The sequence below is a fragment of the Notolepis coatsorum genome (assembly GCF_963971535.1).
Source record: "Notolepis coatsorum genome assembly, chromosome: 5".
Lineage (NCBI taxonomy): Eukaryota > Metazoa > Chordata > Actinopteri > Aulopiformes > Paralepididae > Notolepis > Notolepis coatsorum.
The window spans coordinates 20,270,116-20,293,385 of NC_140169.1; the positions used below are offsets into that span (position 1 = coordinate 20,270,116).

The following is a 23,270-nucleotide window of genomic DNA, read 5'->3' on the forward strand; positions in this document are numbered from 1 at the left end:
ACTGAAGTCAATCCATTCATCGCACAGACTGACGTCAGTGTTGCACTGTACAGCCCTGATAAGAGGGCTGCTTTGGCCCAAGGAAGGGAGTTACAATGAAGGTAACTAAAATATTCTCATGGAGCTCAGTATTGTCTGCTTGTTCCTTATTGTGGAACTCACTGTGTAGTTAGACATATTGTAAGTATAGTGTATTTTTGTTTTCGCTTGTTTCATTGTTTTGTACATGGCATCACTACTGCACCTTGGGAGACTGGCAAATAAATAACACCAACGTAAGGTTATGTATATAACCAAGTTCTGTGAGTTATGGTGACGCTCAGCATCAAACTGCACTGTACTTCACTTCGTGCACGAGCACTGAATAAAAAATTCCACCATGTACCTTTACATCCCAACATTCGTCTGGCCACACCCCCATCCGCTTACCTTCATAAGCAGGTGTGTGGTCACCTACTCGCCTCCTTCCCAAACTTTCACCACAAGGCGAGATCAAGGGCCGCAGCGGCGTCTGATGCCGAGCGTCACCATAACTCACAGAACTTGGTTATATACATAACCTTACATTCTGTTTCGTTATGGATCTCGCTCAGCATCAAACTGCACAAGGGAGGCTGAGCGAGAGCCATAGCCCGACAAATGTACCCCGCTGAGGCCCCCCACAACCATCAGACCGGGGAGGACCGAGCCCCCCCGACCCTCCCTAACGGAGGATACCCCCCCTATTGGAGGCTTACGGGAGGGAGACTGATCCGACCGTGCGAAGAGGAACTCAAGCAACTCAACGCAGAGGGTGAGCAGACCGTGGCTTGACCCCACGACTACACACACGCACAACCCGAATGCCACCAGGGAACGAACGGAAGGAACAACCTCGTTACTGCCCCGAAAATCACGGGGTCAAGAGCAAACCCAACCCCGTGGCAAGGCTGTAGCAGCGGAGCGCGAAGGAAGACCCAGACCCACTGAAGGGACTGGACCCCTTGGAAAAAGGGGGCCCGGAGAGGTCAATGACGCCAGGCATCAAGACCCCACCAGGCGGTCACTTAGTGACACCGCCCCCCACATCGCCAGCGTATTCGGATAAGGCCCCTTCAAGAGCGGGCCCTTTCCCCCCAATAGTACACCGCCTGGCACACGGACTCTGAAACACAGGCAGTCAGCATGGCCGTAAGCACTCAAAAAGGTTAACCAACGGAAGCAGGCAGCGCACCGGGGAAACCAGGCAGCAGGCTGTAACCTGAGCCTGGAGCACTGCGGACGAGACAGGCGCCAAAGGAGTCAGCTGAAAACAGCCCCCCCCCCCCCGGCGGAAGGGGCGTATGCTGGTGTTGTTGGTCACCATGACAAAGCCTCCATTAAAAAAAACCCACCCAGAGGGGTTGAGGCAGAGAAGGCTGACATGATTGGCAGACGTCATGAACGTGCAGGGGCACACTCAACCGGGCAACCCGGGAGTTGACACTGCCCCAATATACCAGGGAATCAACCACCCTCTTGGTACAGACGGTGGTGGTTCCTATAACCCCTCAAGAAAAACTCCAAAACACACCTGCGGGTATACACCAGCTATACCGCAGTACAAGCGTTTCAGTTTCCAAAAAGGGTTATCCCAGGCCTACGGTATCAACGAAACTTTACTTCGGACCGGGCCCGGCGGCTTGGGAAGCACAGGGTTACCAGAGGAGGTCCAAAGACCACCCAAACAGCCCCCTCTTCGCCATGCGTGAGAGAGGAGCGAAGAAAAGAGAACCAGCCCCTTATGATAGTGCAGAGTACAACATGTACCCAACAAGGGTCGCCATAACGTCTAACCTTGCGACACCCGGGCCAACCCGGCATTTTTCCCCCTGAAAAAAACCCAAGTCCCTCAGGGTACCAGAACAGCAGATCTGCATCCCCGGCGGACAACGGGTTAACTGACCTGGACCAGCGTGACCAGAACCAGTCCCGTGCCCTAACCATGCCGACATGCCTACTCCAGGAGAAGGGGCAGATATGCGTGTTGATCTAAAACATGAAAAGAGGGCGCCACCCAGACGGGCCGGTTTGAACCGTGCTCGGTGGCCCACCCCAAGGGCGTGAGACCCCTCTACCTATGTTCTGATCTATTCCGTTAACATCCCCCAGATATGAACGAGAATCCGTCGAGACCCAGTAACAGGCTCTCGGAAGAGGAAAAAAAACCCATCCCAGTTGCTTTATAAAAACGCTGTTTCAATAACAAGCAACCAAGGCGTACTAGCCACCCGCATGATTCGTACCAGAAACACACTGAGCTAGCACCATGCATGCGTCGGGACACAAAACACATCAATGAACAGTCTAACCAGACCCCCCATTGAACCCTCAAGGCGCCTGGGAGAACGACAAGAAGAGTGTGGTGCTTCATATACTCCACACTCTTTTATTAAAAAAGAAAGAAACACAGACTGACATGAATCCCACTTGACACAGCTGAGGATAAAAACTGTTTACATTTTTATATCCCGTCATCCCCACCACAGAGGATAGACGGAACTCCCCAGAGAGACTTCCCACGTGAGCCATAGATTGAAAAAGCCATGGTAATCTTGAGTCATGTGACCAACCGACTCAAGTTACACATATCGAGCGTAGTGGAACCGTAATTCCTACGCTCTATCCCGACACTTTGACAATAACAGACCTTACATACGGGTCAAACTCACGGAAGCCATCGCCAAATAGCAACGTGCGTAGTGACGTGTGCTATGACGGGGGGAAACCCATGACTCAACGCCTGTTAATAGGTGCAGTCAGGGAAACCCTTTCCCCCCCCTCCCTCCCTGCCAAGCCGCCTAACAGCTTGGCCCCGACTGGACAAGAGAGGAATAAACCCCCTGACCAATCAGAAGAGGGAAGGAGGGGTTTATCCGGTACCCCCCCACAAGCCCAGCCCTTGCATACAACAACAACTTTAGCCATATGATACCTTTAGTAGCAATGCTAATGAATAGCGCAAGCTAATACAATGCACGCTAACCACAGACAATCTGCGAACAGGGTTTATAACAAGACCAAGTCGTGTGTGTGTGTGAATCCTACACCCGCATCCATGTTGTAACACAGAAAAAACACTGAGAGAGAGAGAGAACGGCTGAGCCGTGGTACGTGTTCATACGAGCATTACTGCAAACCCAACACAACAGTGTTGTAGCTCAACATCACTGTGTAAGCAACAGAACATACAAGTAGCCTCTACCTTTATGTGGAGATTCAGGCCGAGGCAGAAAAAACCCTTTTTCAACCGAGTGTAGGCTGCAGGCCTTGCTTAAGCTCTTAACATGAACGTAACCCTCCTATCAACCCATACTAGTGAAGATTCACACGTTGCAACCCCATCATATGTTTGGTGAATAAACACAGTTTGTTAACAAAAAATACAGTCCCCCTTTAGAGGGGACTTTTTATTTTCGAACAAAATCATATTATGGTGGGCCGGGAAGGGAACAGAGGGGACCGCAGGGGGAAAAAAGTCACTGGGTCCTAGCGACGCCTGCCGCGAGCCGCTCGGGATTTGCCACGCCGGGGAGCACCGGAGGGACGGTAAACAATCGGCGGCTGGTCTCGACGGTCCCTACCGTCGCCTCCGGGCGTAGATGGGCCAGCTGTAGCGGAGGCGCCCTCTCTCCTCCTGGCCTTCTTCTTCGAAGGACCAGCAGTGGCGGTGATGGCAGCAGCGGCCACGGCGGAAGTTGATCGACGACGTGGCAGCCGTCTGACTCCACCGGCAACATCGGGAGGGGGAAAATGAGGCTGGAGCACGGAGCGCTCCTCCTGCATCTCTCTGCACGTCGAGGTCATCAACTGCAGGGCCTTCCCGAATAGTCCAGCATCGGAGAGGGGTGCCGTCAGAAGTGGAACTCTCTTCTTCTCCGGCACACGAGCCTGCTCCAGCCAAAGGTGGCGCTGGGAGAGCTGGTCATGTTGTACATCACTCCGCTCCATGCCGCCCGTCAATATCCCGGACATGAATCTTGCCAGCTGCGTGATGTTAGACGCGGCTAGAGATTGTGTTCCGGAAATAAATGACTGGTCACTCCAGTATGCCAACCGCCTCGCCGATTTCCCTTGGGGAACCGGCTTCCGTAAAGACTCCCACACCACTTCCGAACAAAGGAGCGCCGCCATCGGCCTATCAAGCCGTGGCACGCCCTCCTTCATACAGTCGAACAAACCCGCCACCCGCGTGACTTGCACGTAGGCAGGAGTAAGGCCTATGATGTGGGAGACCACCTGGCCCTGACGGACATAGGCCGCCATTGAGGGGAAAAATGGGTAGACAACGTCCACCCCTCTCACCGGGCGACGCTGCCATAGATGACCTATGAGATCATCAGGGACAGGAACAGGCAGTGGCTGCGGCACGCCGTTTGCGATTGCCGCCGCCGCAGCCGCCATGAGCTCGGGGAACAAAGCACGCAGTTCCCCCTGCAGACTTTCGTCCACCGAGCCTGCATCCCTCACATACAGCAGGCTGCTACTGGTCAAGGAGCCACACTCCGATGTGGCTGATAGCAGGGCATCCCGCCGACGAGTCAGAGGTTCTTCCCCAATGTCTTCGAACGAGGCGCCCCAAGGAGACATCTCACCCCCCTCCAGTGTTACCTGGATGGACGGGATACCCGTCTCCACCGGGCCTTCAAATAAGAACCCGTCCGCCTCTATCATGTAGTCCTCTGTTTCCATCGGGCATGTAGAGACCGACGCATCCTCACCTGGCTCCAGCAACTCACCAAAACCGGGCCGTTCGCGTCTGCAAGCCACCATCTTGCGACGGGAGCGAGCCGACGCAAAAAGTTTGCGTCTCAAATCCCCTGCAACCAAGGGAACCGGCCGCCCAACAGCGGACGATTCCTCGGAAACAGAGGAACCAGAGCCGGAACCAGGCCATCGCACAGGCGACGGCACCGGTGCACCAGCTCCTTGGAGATGCAAACTACCCATCGGACGCCTACCGGGCGTGGCTGCCGACCACGAGAGAGGTCTCAGCCCCGCTCCAAGACGCACGACGGAGGCGGAAATGGAGAACCGCTGGTGAAGAGTAGCGTTGCGAACACTACTCTCCGGAGTAGACATTATGACTTAGTTTTTTCTATCGAAAATATGAGAGAAGAAAAAAATAAGCACAATGTAAACACGTCTCAACTTTCTTCAGCTAACAACCTCGTCAAGTGGGGATCTACCGAAGGCACTTACTTGTGGTGAAAGTGAAGAAGGAGGCGAGTAGGTGACCACACACCTGCTTATGAAGGTAAGCGGATGGGGGTGTGGCCAGACGAATGTTGGGATGTAAAGGTACATGGTGGAATTTTTTATTCAGTGCTCGTGCACGAAGTGAAGTACAGTGCAGTTTGATGCCGAGCGAGATCCATAACGAAACAGAACTAGATTTTTCCGACTACCCCGTATTTGTGGGTGTTTTTGAGTTCGAAACCCTGCCACCAGTATTGGGAAAGTTCACTTTCTACATGAACTAGTTCAGTTCACAGTTCACACATTTTAAAATGAACTAGTTCAGTTCATAGTTCATAATTAAAAATGTTGAACTAAAGTTCATGGTTTCAAAAATGAACTAGTTTATAGTTATTTTTCAATACGTTGCTGCAAGCTATTATATGTCAAATGTATTGCCACAACCCAGAATACTGGCATTTCCATACGCTTTGCTGCCGTCCATTCAGTCCACACTAGTAGCAGCTGCAGCTTTCATCTCTACAGTATATTTTCAAAAACATGAGGAAAAACGTAATCTAAATACTTAAAGTACCAAAAGTGAAAGTAGTCATTGTGCAAACAATAAACATAACATATAAACTAGGGATGCTCGATATTGGCTTTTTTACCGATACCGATATACCGATATTGTCCAACTCTTAATTTCCGATACCGATATATGCAGGGTCCCGCCCCCCCCCCCCCCCCAAAAAAATGGAATAATTTCAGGTAATTAACATTACATATCTCTTGTTGTGGAATTAACACAACATTATGCATACTTTTGACAATAAATAAAATCAGAATTTGTTCTTACTTGCTTGCCTGGGTAAATAAAGGTTATAGAAATGTAAAAAGAAAAAAACATTTAAAAAAAAAAAATTTAAACAGATACCGATATTTTCCGATATCACATTTTAATGCCGATAATATCGGTAGGCCGATAATATCGGACATCCCTAATATAAACATGTGCCGACATAACTCTGTACTAACACAACACGACTAGGAACCAGGCTGAGGTATGAAACTAAGGTTGTACCTCAAAGTTCAATATTCAAAGTGCAAAACATTTACTGACTTCAACTAAAACTCTTTTAAATGCTCATACTGTACGCCGACGCTGTAGAGTCTGACTCTGAGCGAGTGCAGAGCCTTATAAAAGTGCGAGTGCTGCTGCTATACTACCAGACTCCCCGAAGCTCCGCCCAGAGCGGTTGCCAGATTGGGTGGTTTTCCGCATTATTTTGAAGCCTGTTTACGGTGTGTTTTAACTGGGTTTTCGGCTGAAAGGCATATGAAATCTGGCACACTTTTGAACAGTGTTATAATATAGTGCTGAGAATGAACGCCGTTATACAGCGCTGAGAATGAACGCGTTCTCAATTACGTTCATTTAGCGGAAATACAGTACGCTCAGTTCACGTTCGCCCAAAATACGAACGCGTTCACGAACGATCGTTCATTGAACGCATTCAGGTACATCACTGCCTGTCACATATAGTGAAGTCTATCCAGATGTCTAGTATAGTAAAGTAAAGTCTCACCCCGGCCAACAGTCCAAAGAACTTCTCATATGTCCTCTGCTGGGCGCAGCAGTCCAGAATCATGTTACACAGCTCCTTCTGTTAAGAGACAGAGACAGAGAGAGATGGACAGAGAAAAACACAGAGACAGAAACATTATTAAACCACTTGAATGTAAAATGTCCTGATATTCTGTGAGGAGAGAGAGATATATATAGAGATAGATGGCGACAGAGAGAAATAGATAGACGGGGAGAGTTTGAGTGAGAAGGGCACTGCGAGAGTGAGAATATGTGAGAGAACAAGTCACAAGTGTGTGCGAGTGCAAATGTGTGTGTAACAGAGTGTGTGTATGAGTGAGAGTGTCATTGAAGGTCTGCGCTGGTCTGTGTCTATAATGAAATGACAATTGCAAGCCATTGGAATTTGGATTATTTTCTAACTGGGCGGGTCTTAGGTATCGAAATGTGGCACCGATTGATCTAACGCGAATCGATACTCTGTAGTACCTCGTAATTCGGTCGATACCCTTAAAAGTACTGAGTTCGGTACCCATCCCTAGTTAGAATACAATGAAGAGCACTTTAATCTGGTATTAATATGTAATAATATGTACATTATCTCATTAATATTGGAATTTCATTCAATTCATAGTCCAATGGTAGTTTTAGAGACAATCAAGACAACGTCTAAAACATCAACATTCTGACATAACGTCTCTACAACGTCAAGATTCTGACATAATGTCTCTACAATGTTTGTACAACGTCTAAAACACGTCAATATTCTGACATAACGTCTCTACAACATCTAAAACACGTTAACAATCTGACATGTCTTTACAACGGCTAAAACACATCAACATTCTGACATAACGTCTCTACGTCTAAAACACATCAACAGCCCGACCACTGAACATGGAGTTCACCTTCACTTCATCTGGCTCCATTTAAAGCTCCAAAACTCATTTTAGTTAACGGGCCGGATACTGCCCACTTTGATCTCAAGTGGGCCGGACCAGTAAAATCATAGCATAATAACCCAGACACAACGACAATATATCTTGTTTACGTTTAAGTGCAAATAAGTACAAGTACATTCAGAAAATGTTCACATTTTAGTAATGACTAATGATGAGCTATCTTTTTAAAAAACATTATGAACAAACTGAAATGTATCAAGAAAAACAAGAGCAATTTCAACAATACTGTGCTTCAGTTTATCATTTACACATGTGCATTACAACTTACAGATCACAGTTGATGTACAAAGAAGCAAACATTTAGTCACAAGTATTTGGAACTGAAAAATAGTATTTGAGAAGAGAAACGTCTATATATTAAATTGACTAACATTTCCACATGTGTGTAGTTATCTGTCCACCTGGACTGACTCAGCACAAAATACATAAACAAACAAACGTGGGAGCTATTAAGTTAAAATGTTAGGTTACCCCCCATATTTTGTAAATAGTTTATACATTGGGGCAGTGCATGAGCCACAGTGTTCCACCAAACCAAACACTTGTACTGAAGCTTCCGATTGACATTATATTGCACACAATGTTCAGTGTCAAATATTTCAACAGTAAGTTTTAATTTTCACAGAACTCTATTCTTTAGGATGCAAAAGTGTCTGAAGCATTATCTTTCATGAAGTAGGTCAACTCACTGATGAATTTTCTCCAGAAATTTGGCATATTTTAGCCTTCACAAGTGCATCAATATCAGGCTTAAAATAGCAGCCAATTTAAGATCATTAAAATGCTCATGTGCAAGCCTTGAGCGCAGCTTTGTTTTAGTGATGCTTATTACAGAGAAAACCTGTTCACAAAGGTAGGTAGTCCCAAACATGCTCAAAACTTTGCTGCCAGGTCTGTCAATTTGGGGTATCCTGGCAAAAGATACCGATACACGATTAGCATGTTTTCACAAACTCACCCTCACAGTATGGCTTTGAGGCTGGTGCTATTTCGCTAGCAATAACGAAAGGTTATCCTATAACGTAAGGCTGAGCCCGAACGTTCGAACGTTCCACTGGCATTCAGACTTTAATTAATGGGTTCTGACATTCGGGGAAAAAAAATAAAAAAGGAGGCACGCGGGGTTGAGGCGATGTGAAGAGGCGCGTCCCCGTGGCGGCACGCGGGGTGGAGTCGAGGTGAAGATGCGCGTCCCTGTGGCGCTCGGCTCATTATTCAATCATGGCAGCTACAAGTGGGAAGACGTCACCCGTGTGGAAACACTTCAAATTAACTGACGACAAGGCAAAGGCTGTGTGTCAAATCTGCGACAAACAGTTGGCATTCCACGGTGGCACATCCAACCTGGCTGCTCATATAAAAAATGTAAGTATTGGGCCCTAATTAGTAATTAGAAGTATCGCCATTCGCCACGTGCAGGCTGCGGCCTACTAAGGCCTAGTGGCCTGGCCGGCACCTGGCAGCGCGAAAGCGTGATGCTGTTGGCCTGGCCTCAAATAAATATAATAAGAACAAAATGATATATGCTAATAATAATAACAAATTCATTATTTTAGGTACATAAACTGGATCTGGACGGCGGGCCCACCTCCTCAACCACGCAGACACTACTGCAATTTAATGCAAAACAGGCGATAGAAACATCGGCAAGTGCGCAACGCTCGAACGCAGCCAATTGAAAAATGCACGTAGCAAAAGCAATCAAATGTTGAAATGTATAAAAAAAATAACTATATATAGATGGGATTATGATATCACAATACTATCCAAATATGCACTGGATAAAATGTATATTACGTTCACACTAATATAACTGTTTAGAATAGAATAGTCTATTGGGTCTACTGGCTTTCGTGTGACATCAAGTCCGGGACCAGGAGCGGGAGTCAACCAGGAAAATCTATAATAATCACCGATACATTCAGTCAATACTGGATCTAACTAAATGGATTTATGGATTGGATAGTACACATTTATGGACATTTCAAGCCCGCCAGACCAGAAAGCTTCGGTTATTCCAATTCATACGGCGATGTTCTACCGGGATAAAAAGTGAGTGCGTTATTATATGATATGTTTGACTGCTGTCTTTTCCCTTTATTTTCTTCCGAGTGCTTTGTTTAATTACATGTTTACATGAACAGCCACCACTGTAAACACATTTTCTTTCACCAATAAGACTATGCAATGCCGCCCTCCGTAGGATCTATAATAATACACACAAAAAAAGAAAAAATTATTAAAAAAAAATGTAATAAAAAAGAAAATATTAAAAGATTTACAAAAAACGAACGTTCGAACGTTCGTTCGATAAACCCTGGCGAACGTTCAAACCCTAAAAACAGGGTTCGGGGACAGCCTTATAACCTAGTTATATGAATACTGGCTGAGCGTCTCGCTCTTCGCCATAATGAGATATCTCTCATCTCCAGCACCTACTGTGCTCATTAACAAAACAATGCACCCATGCACCTGACCAGGCCCCGCCCCAGCATCCTCCTATAAGACGCGGTCCATCATAGAAACCCAACCAAGGAACCTCAGGGCGCCAAGAGCGAGACGCTCAGCCAGTATTCATATAACTAGGTTATAGGATAACCTTTCGTTATATATAGGGATGTCCGATATTATCGGCCTACCGATATTATCGGCCGATAGGCATTAAAATGTGATATCGGAAAATATCGGTATCGAATTTCAATTATTATTATTTTTTTTACATTTCTATAGCCTTTATTTACCCAGGCAAGCAAGTAAGAACAAATTCTGATTTAATTTATTGTCAAAAGTATGCATAATGTTGTGTTAATTCCACAACAAGAGATATGTAATGTTAATTACCTGAAATTATTCCATTTTTTGGGGGGGGAAACCCTGCATATATCGGTATCGGTTGATATCGGTATCGGAAATTAAGAGTTGGACAATATCGGTATATCGGTAAAAAAGCCAATATCGAGCATCCCTAGTTATATAGCATTACTGGCCTCGCGTCTCGCTCTTCGCCATAATGAGATATGGGGCAGAGCAGACGTGTGGCCCGACAAGTGTACCCCGTGAGGACCCGCAAGCCCTACTACCATGAAATGGTAAACAAGCCCCTGTCAAAACTCCCAACAGTAGACACCGATTGACCGTCAGCATGAATGGTTAAGAGGAGGGAAGACCTTTTAAAAAGACAGCCCTCGGCGGGGAACAAGAAACGGAGACCCAGCATTGTAGCATTAGCATTAGCCACGCGCACTAGGATAGCTGGGAAAACACCCAAAACAGAGTCATGACAACCATGTTTTCCCAAATAGCCTGCCCCTCGCGCCAATACACAACTCGGCTGTCTCACGGGACAACGAGCAGTATCACAAATGCTAGCATTAATGCCTGGCAGCGCAGGCCCTACCTGTGCGCGACCTAGCCCGACAGCTAGCCGCCGCGCGATGTCCCTCGGTCTGCTGTCAGGAGACGAGGAAACCCAGGACAGGCCAGATGCGCTGTTAGGATGTGCCGAGAAGATTCCAGGGGCTGGTGAATCTCCGGCGAAAACCCAACATTGTTCAATTTCTCTCTGCATTTCATAACAACTAGTTCATGGAGTGCACTGCAGCGTCCATGATGGAAACAAAAAAGAGGAAGGGGGAGTGTGACCATGTCTGGCGTCTTATAGGACGACGCTGGGGCGGGGCCTGGTCAGGTGCATGGGTGCATTGTTTTGTTAATGAGCACAGTAGGTGCTGGAGATAAGAGATATCTCATTATGGCGAAGAGCGAGACGCGAGGCCAGTAATGCTATATAACATAGCTAGCTTTCACTGCTGCATCACTTATCTCTCGGCTGCTGGTAAAAACGGACTGTTGTTTCTTTAGACCCGCTAGCAGGTCTCTTCTCTTAGTTGTCTTTGCAAGAGGTCGTATTTTTGACAGGTGGATTGATGCCATCTGCTATTAAGTTCTGGTTCTCAATGTTGTGTTACAATTGCTACTCTTAACTCTTGTTTTATATAGTCTATCTATGCTCTTACGGATACAGTGCGACCCCCAGTGAACTGTAGGAATAGCAGTTCATTTTAGTATATAGCAAGGTTTTATAGAAATGTAATGTATTAGTCCACACTTAGCAAAGTCATCCGGCGGGCCGAGCTGGACCCCCTGATTTAAAGGTAGAGTCTGTAATGCCGTCAGACAGCAACTTCTAGACAGAAGAGTCCCTCTTGGTATTGCACTTTGTTGTTTACATACGTTGTATAAGTATTACAGGTTACAAGAGAGGTCTGGAAAGATTCACACTATAATAACTTAAAACCAAGCAGGGCTCTTTTGCCTATATGTCACTGTTTGACAACAATACAGATTCTACCTTTAACATTTATTTTAGGGTGATTTCTCTTCTTCAGTTTCCTTTTCTTCTCCCTGCTCAGACTGGTCTGTTCCACCCCTCCTCCACCCTATCTGTGCACCGTGCTGTTGGTTAAAAGGATCACTGAGAGGTGTGTGTGTATGGGCCTGCCTGAGGCATAGTTGTGTAACATTAGCAGTAATGGTTGCTTTTAGCCAGTTACACTACCAGGTCAGAGCACTCAGCCAGAGAGAAAAAGAGAGAAAAAAAAAGAGAGAGGGAGAGTGTATTTCAGTTTAACTGGTTAGCAGTACAAGGAGAAAGCCACTCATTTTATTAATTCACATATGCTCCCTCCTGTGCCCAAGGACAGTTCAGTCAGTATTGTGAACATGCACCACTCTCTCTTAAAGCTAGAACTCAAGAGAAAGAATCCTCTTATCCGTGATGTCACTGGGATGTAAAATCTGGGGCTGCTCCATAGACAATGAATGAGACCATAAAATGTTCTTACACCCAAATTAGGTTTCAATTCTGCTTCAGACCTTCTAGCAATGCTAGAATATAAACCTCATCCAGACTATGTTATTGGGGGCGACAGTGGATAGGGAGGCAGAGCAGTCGTCTGGTAATCCGGAGGTTCTTGGTTCGATTCCCACTCCTCCCGGGCAGCGTGTCGAAGTGTCCTTGAGCAAGACACTTAACGCCCAACTGCTCCCGATGAGCAGGTTGGCACCTTGCATGGTTGCCTTGACAGTGTGGAGGAGACTTGAAGTGTAATTGTGACTTGCATGCGTCTGTGGGTGTACTCTTACCGTCTGACTGTCAGGAAACTCCATTTTGATCAGCTTGTGAGCACACTCCTCGAAGTCGAGACTGTAGAATCAATCAATCATCCATTTGTCAATATAAATTAATCAAAAACAGTCGAGTCCTCATGTATAGCTCCCTATGTTGTGAAACAGGTAGGAAGGTTTTCAGAAAGTATGATAAACATCTACTAACATTAACATGTACAACATTGACATCGACTAACATTAACATGTACAACATTGACATCTACTAACATTGACATGTACAACATTAACATCTACCAACATTGACATTGAGTGTTCCTTTTAACCTGCCACAATATGCGACACGGCACGTTGTAGGTCGGATTATGCTGGCAGACAATTCTTCAGAAAAGCCGAAAACTTTGTGCAATTCAGAAATAGGTAGACATTTTGATATTGGCAATTTTGAGTGCTTTGAAATGTTCTCCATCGGTTTCCTTATTTGCAAAACTTAATACGACTTGTAAATGTGTTAATTATTGTTAGATTGTCCGACAGTATTTATTCTGACGCAGTAGAAAGAACTAGTTACATCGCAGGGGAGTGGCTAAGTACTCAGGTCTCAAGTGACGTCGACGGAGACATGCAGAAATGACAGCTACCAAAATCCATTCTGAGACCATGGACCCAGTAGGCTACTTTGTTGGCGGTGTGAAAATATGCAGAGAAACATTAATATCTTTGTAACCGTTTGTGTGAATCTCTCCATCGCATAAAGGCCTGGCTGGCAGTGTGCATAGAAAGGCTTCTACTCCAGTGCGTGCTCCGCAAATCAGACAGACTGACGCGTGTAACGGAGTCTCTCTCTCTCAAGTAGCCAAACGTTACATTATAAAAATGTACTGGATAGTTGATTTAACGTCATTACCTGGAATTTTCTAAAATCATTAAGTCTGCTATAAGCCATTCTCCCTTTCGGTGCATGTGTGTGTGTATGTGCGCGCGAGTGCCCGTCCCATCTCTGGTCTTTGGAAAGACCAGATGAGGTTAGGAGTTCGCTACATTTCTTTAAAGTTAAATCAGACATTAAGCACCCCCTACCTACAGCCCAAATGGAATGATAAATATATATATTTTTAAAGAGATTGGCAGTTTACTACGGCTCCTATAAAAATAAAATGCATTATTATTATTATTATTATTATATGGTAGCACTATTTTGTAGCCCGACAGGTGACGTCAGCCAGATGATATCATCCGTTTAAAAACGTCCTGAATATGATGTTATATTGTGATGAAGACAGAAACTAGGCTAAACTAACAGCAACACACACAGTTCATTCAGTCCAAATAGGACCTGTTTATGTGTGTGTGTGCACGTCTGTGTGTTTATGTGTGCGTGTGTGTGTGTGCGCGCACGTACCATCTGCTCCATAGTCTTGACTAAAACCAAATAGATTGATAGTGGCCAACATCTACACCACTTCTAAAGAGGTGGATACCAAACAGAAGGTAAAGACGACTTTGAACTGTTGAACGGTAATCCAGAACTATTTAATTGCACTATAAAAAAAACTGATTTTATATATGTCTGCACTTTATGTGCTCATTTCATGTCTATTCTATTCTACTACTTATTGCACTGCACTATTTTACTCTGTTTATTCTATCTTACTCTTATTGTCTATTTTTAAAACCGAATCAAACCATAAACAAGGTGGCCTGTTGAGATGTTAGATCCTAATGTGAAAAACTGTGATTTTATATGTCTGCACTTTATGTGCTCATTTTATGCGTGTCTTTTTTCTGGTGTGAAGCACTTTGAGCTGCAGTTTCTGTATGAAAGGTGCTATACAAATAAAGTTGTATTATTATTATTATTAAAGACTGTAAGGTGTGTGTGTGTGTGTGTGCGTGCACGTGCGTGTGTGTACCTGGACTGAATAGCGAGGTAGATGGTGCGTCTGAAAGCAACCAGATTGACCTCTGTTTCATCAAAGATAGTCACTTTCTCCTGACCTGAGAGAGAAAGAAATATTTGCAGTGATTTTCCAGTTGTATAATATTTGTATAATATTATTGTTAGATCAGGTTGTCACTCAGATAATTGTAGTTTGCCACATGACTGACTGATGTTTGTTCCACCCAGTATGAACGTAGTTGTTCCACCCAGTATGAACTGACGTAGTTGTTTCACACAGTAAAAACTAATATAGTTGTTTCACCCAGTATGAACTGATGTTTACTTTCTTGAGAAAGTGATTTTTCTGACAAATCATGATTTACATTTTCTCCATATTGATTGATACTGCTCAATTTTCTTTTAGTGATTTTCGAGTAGGGTCCATCTGTGATACAGTCCTTGTTCAATTGGAGAAAGGTTCAGATAATCTGCATACAGGAGACAATACATTTCCCTGCCCTCTCGTTTTAATCCAGGAGATGACTGCTCCAGTGTTATGGTCAATTCATTGATACAAGTATTAAATAAAGTTGGACTAAGACGACAGCCTTGTAGCACTCCCCTACTTTGATGCAAATATTGTGTCCCGCTGTACATTTTAAGACAATATTAATTGTATTTATCCATGTATTTGATGATGCCATAGCCCCTTCCTCCTACTCCACTCAGTAAACACTGAGTTTTATGGCAATAACGTTCAGGTTTGTGGCATATGATCCAGAGAAATTTAAAATTAAATCCAGAAGTCAGATGATTGACAGGGGCTGGCGTGAGCCAGGAAGTGTAGTTATTTTTTTAAATTCTAAAGCTCATCGAAAGTCCTGGGTCTCGCATCTTTTTCCGACTAGATTTCTATAACTCATATTTCACTAATAACACTTAAAACCATTGGTAAACAAACGTATTGCTGAAAATATACACTTTGACTGCTGTTTTGACAGGGTTAGGGTCTTTACTCTTGGCTACATTTGAGCAACATTAATTCTGTAGAAATGGATTTATAGTGTGATGTCATCGTCGGTCGGGTACCGGACCGCTCTGGCTTAAGAGGTTAAATGCGTATCCATTAGAAACAAAATTAAAAGAAAAAGAAATTGGGGTAATATGACCTTCATTTCATGAAACAGAACAATGAAACAGAATACCGTACACAGATCAACCACAATCACCTGGTGCACAGACAATAACCTCCTCCTCAACTCATCAAAAACCCAAGAACTCATCATCGACTTCAGATGCCAGCCAAACCCCAAAACCCCCATATCCATCTCCGGCAAACCCATCAGACTCCTTCAAATTTCTCGGCACCCACATAAGCAACAACCTCAAATGGAAAACCAACACAGACCACATCCACAAAAAAGCCAATCAAAGACTCTTCTTCCTCCGCCAGCTAAAAAAAATACAGAATCCTCCTGCTATAGGCGGCTGGGTGGCGCAGCGGAGATTGCGCTCGTCACCAACGCAAGAGACACCGGGTTCGACTCCGGCTGTCGGCGTTGCCTCCGGCTGGGGCCAGCCGTCATACTAATTCAATTGGCAGAATTAGCGGGTGGAAGTCGATGGGTGGTGACCGGAGTGCCGGATGTCCCGCGATGATGTCGGGGAGTTCGCGACCCTCTCTGCGCCGCCCCCTATCTCCCTGTCTCCGGCTGTCCCTGAGCAATGACCGGAGTGTTGAATGTCCCGTAACTAAGACGGGGAGGACGTGACCCTCTTTGCGCCGCCCCTGTGCCTCAAATAGATCCGCTATCAACTCTATCTTTAATCTTTCAAAATGTTCAGTTGCTATCGCTATTAGCTCCATCTTTAATCTTTCAAAATGTACAGTTGCTATTGCATGCACTCATCTGTGTTTCACTACACACATGAGTGCATGCTTACCAACTGTCCGTCTGCAACACTACTATCACCAACATCTAAGAAGGGAGATCCCCCCTTGAATGGCCCTTCTAAGGTTTCTCTCCTCCACACTGCCTGTGGAGCTTTTTTCCCTATTGTTAGGTTTTAGTGAGTTTTTCCTTACCTTCGCGTGGGGTATGTCTGAGAGTGCTTGCATTCTTTCATTTATTTGCATTCATCTAAAAATGTTTGGACCTTATGGTGTTCTTGTTCTGTTCTTGACTTATTGTTATGTTTTCTTCTTGACTTGTTTAAAGAAGACCTGTACGGCCCATGGGGACATTAACGTGTGTTGTCGGGCCCTATAAATAAATTTGATTTGATTTGGTAATCTGGACGTTGTGGACAGCGACTCCTACAGGTCGGTTGGGAACGCCTGCACAGCAGAGACAGGAAATGGCGGGGGTAGTGTGAGCCTCACACACATTACACCTCACCAATGAGAGTCCGCGCTGACAGGTGAAAAGATGTGACAGGCTGCCTCCTCGTGTACCGGAGGGGACACGTGATGCAAGGCTTCTATCCTCGCTACAACCGGCCAGTGGGGGGAATATGCGAGCAACGTTCAAGACAGGGGAGGGAAGAATTGGCACAATGGAATTGGGATGGGAGAAAAAGGAGAAAAAGTGGATTAAAAAAAAAGAAAAAAACATCTCCTGCTCCGTTTTTACCAGGCCATCATTCAAAGCATCCTCACCTTCTCCATAACAGTTTGGTACAGCAGTCTGGACATTCACTCCAAAAACAAACTGCAAAGAATAATCAATAAATCCTCAAAAAATAATCCGCACCCCCCTCCCCATCACTCGAATCACTCCACCGCCAAAGCACAATAAGAAGAGCAAGAAAAATTATATCTGACCCCACTCACCCAGCACACCACATCTTCCAGCTGCTGCCCTCCGGGAGGCGCTACAGATCCCTGACCACCAAAACATCCCGCTTTAAAAACAGCTTCTTCCCCACTGCCATATGGACACTGAACTCCCTGTAGCAACCCCACTACCTCTGTTGCTATGGACATGGACATAAACTATGATATTGTGGTCTTTGCAATTATGTATTTATGTATTTAACTGCATGTAGTATGTATGTATTGTAAGTGATGTTATATGTTCTATGTTGGAACACTGCTGTAACTGCACTGAAAACAAATTCCACCTAAATAATCTAATCTAATCTAATGTAGGGATGCACGATATTGATTTTTTGACACCGATATCTTTATGCTCCTCAAGCCGATAACCGATATCGATAACCGATATTTATTGTATTATAATTTTTTTTTAAATGTATATATATATATAATTTTTTTAATAAATTTTTATTTTTTATTTTTTTAATATTTATAAGCTCGGTACTGCTATCGGTACTCGAGAAATTATGGATTTTTTTTTTGAGGAATTTAAACGTCGCAAACTAATCTTGTTGGCCTTTTTCTATCTCTCCTCCCTGGGTCTCTCTCTGCCTACGCGAGCCAGCCGGCTGTGCTCTTACACACACTCACTCACTCACACACACAGCTCTGCTCTCGACAGCACCCGTGTGTGTGTGTGTGTGTGTGTGTGTGTGTGTGTGTGTGTGTGTGAGTGTGTGTAAGAGCTCGGCTCGCGCAGGCAGAGAGAGACCCAGGGAGGAGAGATAGAAAACGGCCAACAAGATTAGTTTGCGACGTTTAAATTCCTCAAAAAAAGTCTGGGTCTATTTTTACTAAAGTTGATGCTGACAACGCTCTTTGCCACAAGTGCAACAAGACATTTGCCAGTAATGTATAGGCGCTGGTACTTGTCAATGTGGCTGGCGGGGAGCAGCTAACGTTATAGCTCCGAGTAGAATAATGGCCGACAATCCGGAGGTAAATAAACGAACGAGAGCTTCTGATTGGTGGTAAGAAGAAGAGGTGGGTGCAAGCGGAGGGACGTAATTGGCAGATCGACTGTCTGTCTCCGAATGTAACGTGACTACGTCACAGCCAAGAAGGGGAGCGCTGGATTTGTGAAAAACTCCCTGTTCCTAAACCACACGCTATCAGTTTTACCACAGTACTGGCAAAACGGGAGGAGGCTATAATAAAAACAAGCGCCCTTCAACCAAATCCACCCACACCGGATTTCTTTTAACCAAAAAATGTATTATGTTATCGGAGCTATCAATAACGTTATCGAGTTTATCGGGATGACGTCATAATTGCTGATATCGGCCCGATAATTATCGTGCATCCCTAATCTAATGTCTCAGGAAAATGTCCTGCTTTCAAAACCAAGTTGAACAACTTAAGAATTGCTTCTCTGAGCTTAGTTGGGACTACGTGTTTCAGCATTACATATGCTATCTGGTCGACATGCCTTTTTTAGTTGCAAGCATATTTATATTTTAATTTACTTCAAATAATGATATAATGATGATTATTCTAGATTGTAGAGTTTCTCAATCACACATTTTTGGATTTTCTTACTATAAGCGGTTTTTTGTTTGTTTAAATTATTCATAAAGATTCTTCCAATATTTATATATATGTTTATAGTGTAAAAGTCTTACTAGACTGAACAGTTTATAACCCGAGAATAAGATGGACAGACTACATTAAATATAATGGGAGGGAGGAATACTATTATAGACAAAACTGTCCTGATCCATCTGCTGATTTTGGTTACAAAATAAACTAAAGGTGATTATGGTGAAAATTTGAATTCCTTAATGAATTCCTACCTAGTTCTTCTCTCCGAGATGGTGGCGTTCTAACATAAAGTTGCCACTAGTGGCACATATCAGTCATGCTTTCCAAGAACCAATCATACTGTAGCTTTTGTTCTTGAGGGAGCAAGTGAAAAATATGGATTATTTTATTACATTCAGGGAAGCACTCTTTTTGTCTCGATATTTTGGACAGGATAGTAAGAAATCAGTCTCTACCTCCTGCAGATCAACTCTCCTTTCTCTGTATCCATGGCTCTCTCTCTCTCTGTATCTACATAAATCTCTCTCTGTACCCCTGACATCCTCAGTTCTCCATCTCCCTCTGGTGGTAACATTAGACATTACAGCATCTTAAGGGCACAACATTGAAATCAAGCTCCGACAACCTGTATTTAGTTTTTCAAGCCTGCACTAAAGCACAGCAACAGTATGTCCTCACTCTCCATAGAGTTGTAATATTACATATAATATTATATTTAGGGGTTGACCAATTATCAGTTCAGCCCATAACTGGTTTAGATAGTAATTTTTCATATTATCAACATATTTTGTTGACCACTAGGAGCTACAAGTAACCAGTATTACCGACACTGTTGGTCATGTCAGTGCCTTGCTCAAGCGCTTTAGGTTACATACCATCTCCTCCCTGATCCTCCTTGTCCTCGCCATCCTCGTCTTCATCGTCATCATCCTCACTGCCGTCGCCGTCCTCTCCGGAGTCACCACTGCCCTCATCCAGGATCTCTGTGTACACACACACACGCTTAAAGGTACTGTTGAACAGAGAACATTTTCAGCATTTGCAGGACTTGCTATGGCACATTGGTGTAAGAGAGCTCTATATCAGATGGTATGAAGAGATGGACCATCTACGGCCCCATCATACTGATGAAGCTAACATTAGCTGGCTGACAATATATGACAAAATCTTTATCAATAATTAGCAGCACTCAACGTCAATAACCAACCAGCTAGCAAGTTTCAAGTTTCTTTAATAGTTGTCATACAGAAGTACAGAATACTTTTATACAAAATGCTTCTTACTGTTACGCTCCAGAGACTGTGCTAGACAAGATAAGTATGAAATAAAATGGTATAGCATGTAAAATAGAAGTAAAAATAGGTCACAGTGTTCAGTATAGACATATGTACAATGTTCGATGCAGAATAGAAGTAACTGAGTTACCATACAATATACAATGTACTATGCAATGTACTAATATACAATACTATCTAGTGCAAAGCAGAAATGGGATGAGGTACAATTTTACAGTAAGGTGTACGAGTTGTAGTGCAAATCCTTTACCAATAAATATAAAGTGTGGTTAGGTGATCTAAGTGTGGAGAGTGGGTGCTGCAGTGTGTTTTGTTTAAAGTGAGTGTGTGCGTGTGGATGTGTGTGCTGTGTGCATTTGATGGTTGTTGCATAGTGTTTATTGTTCGTTGAGCAGCCTGATGGCCTGGGGATAGAAGCTTCTCCTGAGTCTTTCTGTGCTCGCCTTGAGACTCCGGTATCGCTTGCCTGACCGCAGCAGTTCAAAGAGGCAGTTGTTCGGGTGGCTGGAGTCCTTGATGATTCTCTTAGCCTTGCCCCTGCACCGCTTGTTGTAAATGTTCTGGAGGGTGGGAAGCCCCCCTCCAATTGTGCGTTCGGCTGAACGTGTCACTCTTTGTAGTCTGCTACGGTCTTGTGCAGTGCTATTCCCAAACCAGGAGGTGATGTTGCCAGTCAGGATGCTCTCTATTGTACATGAGTAGAAGTTCTTAAGGATCTTCTGACTGACTTGGAACTTCCATAGGCGCCTGAGGAAGTAGAGGCGTTGTCGTGCCTTCTTCACAACACTGTCAATGTGTGTGGTCCATGTCAAGTCCTCGGATATGTGGGCTTCGAGGTACTTAAAACTGTTCACTCTCTCAACCGGTGCCCCGTCGATGCTGAGGGGGCTGTAGTCCTTGACCCCCGACCTTCTGAAGTCCACAATCATCTCTTGTTTTGCTGACGTTCAGGGAGAGGCAGTTCTCCTGACACCACTGTGACAGATTCTCTACCTCTTCCAGGTAGGCCCTCTCGTCGTTGGCAGAGATCAGGCCCACCACTACTGTGTCATCAGCAAATTTGATGATTGTGTTGTTGTTCTGCTGTGCCACGCAGTCATGTGTGTACAGGGAGTAGAGGAGGGGGCTCAGAAAACAGCCCTGGGGGGCCCCTATGTTGAGCGTGATGGATGAGGAGGTGCAGTTGCCTGCTCTTACCACCTGGGTCTGCCTGTCAGGAAGTCCAAGACCCACTGGCAGAGGTCATAGTTCAAGCCCAGGTCCCTGAGCTTGGCTATGAGTTTGGAGGGGACTATGGTATTGAATGCTGAGCTGTAGTCGATGAACAGCATTCTCACATAGTTCCCCTGCCTCTTGTCCAGGTGTGATGCTGCTGTGTGCAGCACATGGGCTATGGCGTCCTCCGTGGACCTGTTAGGGCGGTATGCAAATTGCAGGGGGTCCAGGTTGATGGGGAGGGAGGAACAGATGTAGCCCTTCACTAGCTTCTCAAAGCACTTCATGGCTATGGAGGTGAGAGCTACAGGGCGGTAGTCGTTGAGGCAAGCAGGCGTAGATTTTTTGGGTACAGGGATGATGGTGGACTTCTTCAGACAGGTGGGGATGACAGCCTGTTCTAAGAACAGGTTAAAGATGTCAGTGAATACCGGGGCCAGTTGGTCGGCACAGACTTCCTGATATTCACTTTCTTAAAGGTCCTCCTCACCTCATGTTCTGTTATTCTGAACACTGAATCTCCCTCAGCAGACCCCCCCCTCCCCATTGCCGTGGCTTGTAGGCTGGTGTTATTCACAGCCTCGAACCTTGCATAGAAGGTATTGAGATCATTTGCTAAGGAGATGTCACTGTTCAGTTTGAGGGAGGTTCCTTTGTAATCAGTCATCGTTCTGAGGCCCTGCCACATGCCTCTAGAGTCAGCATGTTCAAACTGAAGTTCAACTTTATCCCCATAACGCCGTTTTGCCTCTATTACTGCTCTCCTGACGTTGTATCTCGCCGTCTTGTGTTCATTCATGTTGCCTGTCACAAGCCCGGTGTTGTAGGCTGAGGTGCGCACTTTCAGAGCCTCACGGACGGATTTATCTACCCAGGGCTTTTGATTTGGGTAGATTCTAATTGTGGTAGAGGGGATTGTTTCTTCTACCAGAGTACAGACAAAGTCAAGCACCGTTTCAGTGTATTCGTTAAGGTTGGCTGTGTTATCACGGAACACACTCCAGTCTGTGCATTCAAGTGCAGCCTGGAGTGTCTCCTCTGACGTCACAGTCCAACGCTTAACCTCTCGCGATACTACCGGCGTTCGCTTAAAGGTGACATGTACTATAAATGTCATTTTTCAGTCTCTAGCATTGTATTATAGTAATAGGAGTTCGTATCAATGTGTTTTAGTGTCTAAATACCATATTGGCGGATTGCTCTGATTCAGCTCAGCCCCTTTCCTCCTCCAGTAAATCAGGCCATTTTGATTTGAACGTCTGAGTCACGTCATTCGGACGCTGGGTAGCGCACAGTGATGCGATTGTCTCTGTGGTTGGAGCTAATGCCCGCCTACTTCCTCATACTGCAGGCAGATTGAAACCAGACACCTCTGCATACTCTGGAGGGAGAGAGAGAGGGAGAGACAGAGAGAGGGAGACAGAGAGAGAGGGAGGGAGCACTTGGGGGGGGGGGGGGGGGGGGGGGGGGGGGGGGGGGGACCTGCCGCGCCACACGGGAGGTGGGACCCTCGGGGGGGGGGGGGGCCTCCCTTCTCCCGTGTGGCGCGGCAGGCCCCCCCACCCCCCACAGTGCTGTGTCTCTC

General features: G+C 45.2%; 1 protein-coding gene across 1 annotated transcript in view; it reads right to left on the bottom strand.

Annotated features, from left to right (window-relative positions):
- The window catches only part of cwc22 (CWC22 spliceosome associated protein homolog), a 152,939-nt gene that overhangs the window by 31,405 nt on the left and 98,264 nt on the right, over positions 1-23,270 (bottom strand). The window contains exons 12-15 of the mRNA XM_084314720.1: positions 20,051-20,158; positions 14,787-14,871; positions 12,892-12,952; positions 6,786-6,863 (exon numbers count right to left, since the gene is read on the bottom strand). Coding sequence (XP_084170846.1) covers positions 6,786-6,863; positions 12,892-12,952; positions 14,787-14,871; positions 20,051-20,158 — 332 coding nt within the window. The remainder of the gene's footprint in view (positions 1-6,785; positions 6,864-12,891; positions 12,953-14,786; positions 14,872-20,050; positions 20,159-23,270) is intronic.